The 10,000-nt window shown below is 40.1% G+C and overlaps 1 protein-coding gene across 8 annotated transcripts in view; it reads left to right on the top strand.

The window, feature by feature from the left end:
• Window positions 1-10,000, top strand: part of LOC125047622 (E3 ubiquitin-protein ligase UBR4-like) — a 51,202-nt gene that overhangs the window by 714 nt on the left and 40,488 nt on the right. For 5 of the 8 annotated variants that reach the window (XM_047645918.1, XM_047645921.1, XM_047645922.1 and 2 more), the window contains exons 2-11: window positions 3,071-3,168; window positions 4,731-5,037; window positions 5,353-5,552; window positions 6,887-7,092; window positions 7,262-7,443; window positions 7,555-7,744; window positions 7,870-7,992; window positions 8,103-8,269; window positions 8,403-8,634; window positions 8,866-8,980. In XM_047645918.1, the coding sequence (XP_047501874.1) occupies window positions 3,071-3,168; window positions 4,731-5,037; window positions 5,353-5,552; window positions 6,887-7,092; window positions 7,262-7,443; window positions 7,555-7,744; window positions 7,870-7,992; window positions 8,103-8,269; window positions 8,403-8,634; window positions 8,866-8,980 (1,820 nt within the window). The remainder of the gene's footprint in view (window positions 1-3,070; window positions 3,169-4,730; window positions 5,038-5,352; window positions 5,553-6,886; window positions 7,093-7,261; window positions 7,444-7,554; window positions 7,745-7,869; window positions 7,993-8,102; window positions 8,270-8,402; window positions 8,635-8,865; window positions 8,981-10,000) is intronic. The other 3 variants (XM_047645923.1, XM_047645919.1, XM_047645920.1) reach the window with 3 other exon arrangements.

A 10,000-nucleotide genomic window follows, 5' to 3' on the forward strand; every position in this document is an offset into this window, starting at 1 on the left:
TGGTATATTTGAGATATGGCTTTGTAGGCTTGTTTGGTTGTTGTTTCTTGATCTTTGACTGGATGTTTGTTTCTTCCTTATTTCCCATTTTGATGAGAGTGTCTTGTTAAATGTATATTAGTTTGAAACGTTAGATTTCTTTTGTATATTCATCAGTATATTTTAGAATATGAACAGGGATCAGATTTAAGGTCTTTTCAAAGTTTGAAGAAGCAGAAGTAGTGCAGGAAGGATTTCATCATAAATATTTTCCTTAAAGGTTTGTTGTGGGGAAATTTATCAGCTTATCAGGGTCTTATCAAATATTAGTTGAACTATTCATAGTTGCAAGATTTTGATAAGATTAAAATTAATCCTGAATGTTCGTTAAATCTAAGCACTTTTATGTTTTGATAAAGGATATTGAATATAGAACTTGCCTAGAAAATCGCTCGAGTAGGAGGAGCTTAAAGGGTTGAGTGTAAAGTATTATTGTCCCAATTGTGTCAGGTGTGAGTGAAATATTCACCACATAATTCTGTGCAGGATGATTGAGGATTGATGACATGATGATGATGATGATGATGATATGATAATATGGTGATATGATGATGATGATGGTGAGATAATGATGATGATGATATGATGATGATGGTGGTGATGAGATGATGATGATGATGAGATGATGATGATGATGAGATGATGATGATGGTGATGAGATGATGATGAAGATGATGATGACGACATGATGATGAGATGATGATGATGATGATGATGATGATGAAGATTGTTGGGAAAATTTTCCGCGCATGTCACACAAAAAGTACAGTAAAATAAGTGTGTGGAGTGGATACCTTGACGAAAAGTAAGACACTTTTCATCTATGGTGATAGGTTCGGATATCTAAAATAAGGGAGATACAGGACAGAGAAGACAGAAGATGGCCCCTTCATTTTCTAAGTCCCCTTCCATGTTTACCTTGCGAGGATCAAAACAAATGTGACGCGTAACTCATTACTGCGATCCATCAAGTAGTCCATGTATTGCTACGCGCTTGTGAGAAGGCTTATTTTGTCATTACTAGCGTCTGTTTTCCCGAATTCATGTATGTAATGCATTATTCTAGTTTTATTATACTTCTTTTACGTCTTTTGGGAGTTATTTACGCTATTCTGAACAATAACCTTGTGCGCATGCGTGTGTTCACCGGGAGATTTGACAGGTCGTCCCGGCGGCCATTCAGTGAAAAACACCGGTGAGAAATGTTTCGTTTTAAGTGCTGCGTCGACTCCGTGTCATTTTTAAAGTCTTTTGGTGGATATACAGGACAAATGGACATTATTCTCAATCAAAGCCTGATATTTGAGCCCAACAAGTACCCCAAATGCCGAAAAAAGTGATTAGAAACCAAGCAATTCTGACAGACGGAAGCGCAGAAAAGTTCGATCTCTCGCTTTATAAAGGTTTGTGGTTTAACCCTGGGGCTAGGCGTATATACTACTAAGGGGGTCCAGGGGGCGTAGCCCCCTGGCTAGGCGTACATATCACCACGGGGGTCCAGGGGGCGAAGCCCCCTGGCTAGGCGCATTTAATACTACGGGGGTCCAGGGGGCAGAGCCCCCTGGCTAGGGAATATATAGATCGTAGTGTATAAATCCCACAGGGTTAGGTTAGGTTGGTTTATTGGTTAGGACGCATTATACGATTACCACAGGGGATCTGGATTATATGAAATCCCGTAGATTTTTTGCTTTGGTTCCCGTAGAGTTTTTCGAAAATTGGCGCGTCGGTCCGTAGGCTTTCAAATGTGGCGGCAATGTCCGTAGAGTTTCATTTGCCGATTTTAAGCGTTTTTTGTGCTTGTTTTGCACATTTCTGTTCTCTATTTTGCTTATTTAAGCTTGTTTTACCCCGTAATTTCCCTGATCTACTTCATGCCCTCCCCTGCTATCGGGACTTATCAAATCACATCAAGATTGTCGGCTGGAGAATCCGACGGAGATTATCATCAGATTCGTTCTCATCACACGAGGACAAATCTGATGATATAAATATTGTAAGGGAAGACCCGATTGTCATATTCGGAAAATTAACCGATTGTTGTTGTTGTTACTTGTTTTTTACTATCATTACTTTTTAGGATACATCTTTGTCTTCAGAGTTATGCAGAGAATCATATTATTTTTAGAAGTTCTCTTTTGAAAATTTAGTAATATGATTATTTTATTATTTTTTATTCAATACCTTACTGTAGAATTTCTGAATTTCTGCTACAGCTTTCACCAATAATTTAATATTAATTTCAGTGTAACTTTTGATCTTTAATGAATTTCTCTTCGTATTTATATATGTCATATTACATGCACAGTGTAATGATTAAGATCACCAACCTTTAAGATGAGATCATGTTGTTTTTAGGAAGCTTCAGTAGCTTTGACATAAACATGAAAAATCACATGAGTATGCATGATATAACCCTACCAGACCCCTACGCATTAGATATTGAGTATCATCATAGTCTTTACATCAGTGTCTTACTGAACAGGTGTCCCACTGCTCCCTCCCTTTTCTTTTTGTTTTGCATTCCTAACTGTACAGTAGCATATCTGTTATGAGCAGCTGTAACCAGTTGCTAGGGAATAGGGTTGACGTGAGAGCTGAGCCTGATTGAATGGATTTGATGAAATGGGAAACGTGCAGAAGTGAATTATTCAGGTGAAGATTTAAAGCATGTAGGTTTTGATGACGTGATGAAAACCATTGTTCTATTTGCATTGAAGACTTTAGTGTTTATGGGGTAAAATACATAATGGAATAAGAAATAGGTGGTGTGGAAGAGTTTAGAATTTGATTAATGTTTGGAGATAAAACAAATGATGAACCCCAGTAGGTTACACTTGACATTTGCTTAATTAGAGTAGGAGATTAAACACTATGGCATTTAAATAATTGTTCATGATTTGCTTGTTTTGTTGAGTATGGGGTTTTGTTTTAAAGAGGCATGATTATGTGTTGTATTGCTTTTTTCATGACGTGCAAATCATGTTCCAATTGACAATAAACGGTGCTGACATTTGAACTTTTCTTCCAGCAAAGAAGAAATCTTACATCATGAAGAACAGTATGAACCATTCTATGCCTCCTTTTGCGTACTGGCTGCTGATTATTTGGCCAGTAATGCCCATCAGGGTGAGTCTTATTAAGCTCCTGTTAGATATGATGTACAGCTGTCATACATACTAGCATTATCTTCTTTCTGTTTGTTTTTCTTTCCCTTCTTCCTCTTTAGTTGCTGATATCCTCCTCTGTCTTTTTTTCTTCTCTTTTCCCCTTCCTAATTGCATGGTTTGTTCTTCGTGTTCCTTCATTGCCTCTGCCTTTTTTTTTCCTTTTTGTTTCATTTCCCTTTTTTCTTTTCACCTCAACTTTCATCACTCCTTCTACTCCTCCTTTTTCTCCACCACCCTCTCCCTGTACTTCTCCCTCTCCTGCCCTTTTCTTTCTTCTCCTTCTCTTCTTCTAATTCTACTTTTCTTCTCATCCTCATGTTCTTCTTCTAATCCTCCTCTTGCCCCGCCTCTTTCTTCTCCTCCCCCTCCTATCTCCTCCCCTTGCCTTACCTTACCTTACCTTACCCTACCCTACCCTACCCTACCCTACCTTACCCTACCCTACCCTACCCTACCCTACCCTACCCTACCCTACCCTACCCTACCCTACCCTACCTTACCTTACCTTACCCTACATTACCTTACCTTACCTTACCCTACCTTACCCTACCTTACCTTACCTTACCCTACCTTACCTTACCTTACCCTACCTTACCTTACTTTACCTCACCTTACCTAATGTAGCTTACTTTACCTTGCCATGCCTTACCTTATCTTACCTCACCTCACTTCACCTTACTTTACCTTGCCTTACCTTACCCTACCTTTCCTTACCTTACCCTACCTTACCTTACCTTACCCTACCCTACCCTACCCTACCTTACCTTACCTTACCTTACCTTACCTTACCTTACCTTACCTTACCCTACCCTACCTTACCCTACCTTACCCTACCTTACCTTACTTTATCTCACCTTACCTAATGTAGCTTACTTTACCTTACCTTACCCTACCCTACCTTACCTTACCTTACCTTACCTTACTTTACCTTACCTTACCTTACCTTACCTTACCTTACCTTACCTTACCTTACCTTACCCTACCCTACCTTACCCTACCTTACCCTACCTTACCTTACTTTATCTCACCTTACCTAATGTAGCTTACTTTACCTTACCTTACCCTACCCTACCTTACCTTACCTTACCTTACCTTACCTTACCTTACCTTACCTTTACCTTACGATACTTTACCTCACCTTACCTAATGTAGCTTACTTTACCTTACCTTACCTTACCCCACCTTTCCTTCCCTTACCCTACCTTACCTTACCCTACCTTACCTTACCCTACCTTACCTTACCTTACCTTACCTTACCTTACCTTACCTTACCTTTACCTCACCTTACTTTACCTCACTCTACCTAATGTAGCTTACCTTACCTTATCTTACCTTACCTCACCTCACCTCACTTCACCTTACCTAACTTAGCTTAGCTTACCTTGCCATACCTTACCATTTCTTACCTCACCTCACCTTACCTTTTCTCTTTATTTCTCTTCTGCTGCCTGCTTTTATTTATTATTATTATTTTTTTTTTTTTTTTTATCTAATTCTGATAATTTCATGTTAATGTCCCAGTGAGCGTGGGTGGAGTTGGCCAGACTGTGAGTGCGGCAAAGGTGCTGCTCCAGTTCCTGGCCGGACGTGTAGGGAACCCACCAACCTCAATCACTACTCCTGCACCAACAACTTCGACTGCAACTACAAACTCATCTGCAAGCACCACTGCTACTGGGAGCACTGGTGCAAGCAACTCAACCTCTACTGTGACAACACCATCAACAAGCAGCAGCACCCAGCCGATTGCTACAGCTGCCAGCACAACCTCAACGACAGCATCATCCACAACTACCACTAGCACTATTGCAACTTCATCTAGTGGAGAGTGAGTTTAAGTCTTGTTAGAAACCTGTTTTAATAAAGGTTATATATTATACTTAGAGAAAGTCATGTACATGTGTAGTTTCTCTTCATTATTTAATCTGACACAAAGGTGTTTTAAAGGTTAACCAAGAATATATGACATGCTTAATACGGGAAATAGATGTTAAGAAGAGTGCATGCTTCTACAGAGTAGTTGTTTTTTTTAAATTATCACAGCTTTTGTATTAAGATGGTAAAGACCATGCTTAGTAACCATAAGAAGAATAAATTTATTTTCTTCTTGTGTCTAATCATAGTACCACTTTAAATGATTAAGCTGTACTCTTAGAAGTGGTGGGGAGAAAGAGCGGATGGTTTGCGTCCATGACAAGCACCTTCTGACGGGGATCAAGGCCCTTTGCCGTGGATCAGGGGCCCTCCACCGAGCAGACCAGGCCTCTCTGACGGCAGCCATGAAAGCAGCAAAGCTTCCTCCACATATCAAGACTGTGGCTCCAGGTACCCCTCCTCCACCAGGTTTGTTACCAACAGGGGATAGTGCAAAGTAGTTTTTGGTTTTTGTCATTTGCCTGTGATGTTCTTCCGTTTCTAGCATTACACTTGTATTGATTTTCTTATTTTTGAAATTTAATCCCTTGGATCTGGATGCTTCACTGCCTGGATGTGTCCCAAAATACAAGCATTAGGCTTACTTAACGAACATTCATGTGCGGTGAAAAGACTCCCTGTTACAGTGTTACTTTCTCTTTTTCTGCATTAATGTTTTTAGCTTTTTCATTGTCGTTTATAGATGGAAATAATGCAAAAGGTTCTCCCTAAATGTCCACTGAGTCTAATCAACCTCTACTTTTGATGAATCATTCCTGTCACCCCATCCTTCAGCCAAAATTTTGATGATGGCAAGTTCCTGTCACCTGGCCCTCAAGCCAGATTTTTCCATGAAGTGATGGTCATGGCATCCAGATCATAAGGGTTAATGTCATAAGCTGAAGCTTGTAGTATTTGTTGTTGCTTACCCTTTGTGCATGTGGATGTTGTATATATTAATCTCACTGATTAACAGTGTATGCATGCACACACAAAAGCCCATCCGCAAATACACATGCAAATGCATGCAAACAATTACTCTTTACCTCTCTTCCTCTAATCCTTTCCCTGCTTCATCACTACTGTTATACACCAGCCTACCTTAGAGTTGAGACATTTCTTTTTGAATAGCAGTTTCTGAAGTATGCCCCATCCTCTTGTCATGTAGCTTTCCCTGTCAGCTTAGCATATCTCATGTACAGAACAACCTTTGAGAAATAACACCGAAGAAGAAATTCTGGCGTTGGGTATAATATATAATGTTCTGTATCTTGAATGGGGAAAATTGATATAGTATTAGTAGGGTTACACAGAAAAAGACTAGGTGAATAGTTGATGGGACTGTTTACATATGTCACTTCTTTTTTGATAGGATAAACTTGTATAGTCTTAGAACAATTTCCACAAAGTAAGGTCATGTTGCAGCTTCTCACTACAGCTTAACTAGTGCATGAAAGCAAAAAATCCATACATAATATTTATAGTGTTAAAAGAAAGAAAAATGAGAATGTGTACACACATATAGAAAAGTCTGTAATTAATAATCTAACTGTGTTGTTTGAACTGTTAACCATCATCAGCATAGGTTAATATTTTTTTTTTTTTTTTTTTGTTCTTCACTTTGTCTTTTGTATTTTTAAAGAACAAAGTTACATTTGTATATGTGTGTATTTTTGATTTTTTTTTTTTTTTCACCACAGAGTCCAATATATCCGGAAAATGTAAAGCTAATGTCTAGTTCTAATTATTTCTATTATCTTTAGGTGACAAGGATCAGGGAGCATCCAAAGAGATGCGGCGTGGCAGAAGTGATCCCAGTGCTGTTATCTTGGAGCAGTTGATCTCACCCTTACATGATCTTGGGGGCTCAAGGCCTCGTCCCCCCCATGCGCCTACCCCTCCTGCACAAGCAGATAAAGATGGTGATGGACCTCTGACTGGGGTATCAGATTCAGCTCTAGATATGAGAGTAAGTTTGTTATATTGATGGGGTTGAGAATGTAGATTGATTTGTAGGATATTAAACATTGGTTATTAAATACTGGTTATTATTTTTATGATATAAAGAGAGGAATATTGTATAAATGGTCATTTGTTTCATAGATTGCAGTACATTTTTTGTTCTCTATCTCTTCTAGAATTTGTTTGCAACACGATGTGTGTCAGCCCTTCAAAGCTTGGGTGGTGGTGAACAGTTAATTGATGTATGCCTCAGACTCCCTACCATTGTCAAGTATACTCAGCGATACAGAGACCTGCTTGAAGGCAAAGGTCATGGTTTTCCAACATCAGTTTCAGAGGCTCTTGTTGTGAAAGCAGGGTAAGTGTAATTTTTGAGGATTTGAGTGATCTGGTGACCTCTTCATGAATTAATATTTTGCAAACATGCCTGCAGAGTATTTCAAGTATCACTTATCACTTACTCTTACAGGCTGACAACTTTAGTGATGGAGCTTAGCACAGTGTGGCGTGTTATGTCATTACCCTTACTAGAACCTCTGAACCCTACTAGACTTCAAAAGCTGTCGACAATTGCAATGGCAGCTCTCTTGGCTGCTCTCACAGTTGCAACTGCTACAGCAATTATTGCAGTTGCATCACAAGCCACATCTTCATCCAAGGTATTGATGTATTTTGAGTTTTACCAAGGCTATGATCCCCAATGTATTTAATAAAGATTATGAATAAATATAATTATTATAAAGAATATAAATGATACCAACAGCTCATTTTTCCTTATATACAGACACCACCTCCTCCACGTGAAGATGACATAGACACAGCAGCCCCAGCTATTGCAGAGAAGGCATTGGACCTTTTTAATGTGATATTGAATGCTGTGCGATCCTCCACAAGAGCTGGTGGACACGTAAGTTGTGTAGTCATTTAAGTATCTTACCAGAAAGTTGTTTTATTATTAGTAAAATTATTCTTAATTTCAGTAAAGTAGAGATGTTGAAATGTTCTCTTCTTTTGCAGCATGTCCAGAATCTGCAGTTGATGGGCTCGTGGTTGGTGATGACAGGACTCCATCAGTTGATGCTTGTGGTATCTTCTGCAGCTGTTACGCAAGACAAAAAGGATGACAAAGGCCGTAGTCCTAGCAAGAAAGACTCAGCATCTACTAGAATAAACTTGACAAAAGTGTAAGTGGGATTTTTCAGCACATTTTGTCACATCATTATAGCTAAACCTTTTAAATGTGGATTTCCAATTTGGAAGTGATGAATTAAGCTTTATAATGCTTTTTTTTTTTTTTTTTTTCATTTGGTCTAATAGGCAACAAGGTTTTGGTGTGGTATGCGTGGCACTTGCATCTCAAGGTGTCACCCTTATGACGGGATTGCTGGAAGATGTAAAAGTGGAGGGATGGACCCCACCACGCCCTCCAGATCCAGCAAGGCTTGATCCCTTGGAGACTTACACAGCAACTGAGCGCCTTGCCAGATTGTTTTCTGCTGTGCCACTGAATCAGCTGCTCTTCTACCTGGCCACTATCTCATACAGAAAGGTGGAGTGTGATTTGATAAAGTACTGTAGTTGTCTTATGTTGAAATAATCAAGGTCATATGAATGGGTGAATTTTGCCAAGCTGATTACAAGATCTGTATCAGGTTGGGTTTAGAAAGGATACAAAGATATCAGTAATATGTGATATTTTGCAATTTTGGTTTTGTACAATAGTTATACTTGGTGAACTTGTATTTTATATATTACTTACATTTGATAAAACACTCACCAGGCATGCAGCTTAAAGCGAACACACAGAACTATTGGCGAAGGAGATACATTCAGCATCTCTGATTCAACCACTTACTATGAAGATGATTTTTCTGAGGGGAGCCTTGGAGAAGAAGGTCAGTAATGATATACAGTAGTTATGACATTAATGGTTATCCTCTGTATGTGTGTACCAGTTGAGCTTAACATTAAAATATTACTTATTATTTCCAGCCATTTTGTAGGGTTCTTGTTTTTAAGTTCAGTATTTGTTGTTAGATTAGAAATCCAATGACTGTTATTGTTATTAAAATTTTAGTGAGGAGAGGAGAGGAGAGGAGAGAGGGTAGAAGAGAGGGGACAAGAGAGGAGAGGAGAGGATAGAAGAGAGGGGAGAGGATAGAAGAGAGGGGAGAGGAGAGAAGAGAAGAGAAGAGAGAGAGAGAGGGGGGGGTGAAGAGAAAAGAGAGAGAGAGAGGGGGGGGAAAGAGAAGAGAAAGAGAGAGAGAAGGGCGGGGAAGAGAAGAGAAAGAGAGAGAGAAGGGCGGGGAAGAGAAGAGAGAGAGAGGGGGGAAAGAGAAGAGAGAGAGGGGGGGAAGAGAAGAGAGAGATAGAGAGAGGGGGGGAAAGAGAAGAGAGAGAGAGGGGGGGAAAGAGAAGAGAGAGAGAGGGGGGAAAGAGAAGAGAGAGAGAGAGGGGGGAAAGAGAAGAGAGAAAGAGAGGGGGGGAGAGAAGAGAGAGAAAGAGAGGGGGGAAGAGAAGAGAGAGAAAGAGAGGGGGGGGAGAAGAGAGAGAAAGAGAGGGGGGAAGAGAAGAGAGAGAAATATAGGGGGGGAAAGAGAAGAGAGAGAGAGAGGGGGGGGAGAGAAGAGAGAGAAATAGAGGGGGGGAGAGAAGAGAGAGAAATAGAGGGGGGGGAGAGAAGAGAGGGAACGAGAGGGGGGGAAGAGAAGAGAGAGAACGAGAGGGGGGGAAGAGAAGAAAGAGAAAGAGAGGGGGGGGAAAGAAGAGAGAGAAAGAGAGGGGGGGAAGAGAAGAGAGAGAAAGAGAGGGGGGATAAGAAGAGAGAGAAAGAGAGGGGGTGAAGAGAAGAGAGAGAAAGAGAGGGGGGTGAAGAGAAGAGAGAGAGAGAGAGAGAGAGAGAGAGAGAGAGAGAG

Source organism: Penaeus chinensis, chromosome 41, assembly GCF_019202785.1.
Source record: "Penaeus chinensis breed Huanghai No. 1 chromosome 41, ASM1920278v2, whole genome shotgun sequence".
Lineage (NCBI taxonomy): Eukaryota > Metazoa > Arthropoda > Malacostraca > Decapoda > Penaeidae > Penaeus > Penaeus chinensis.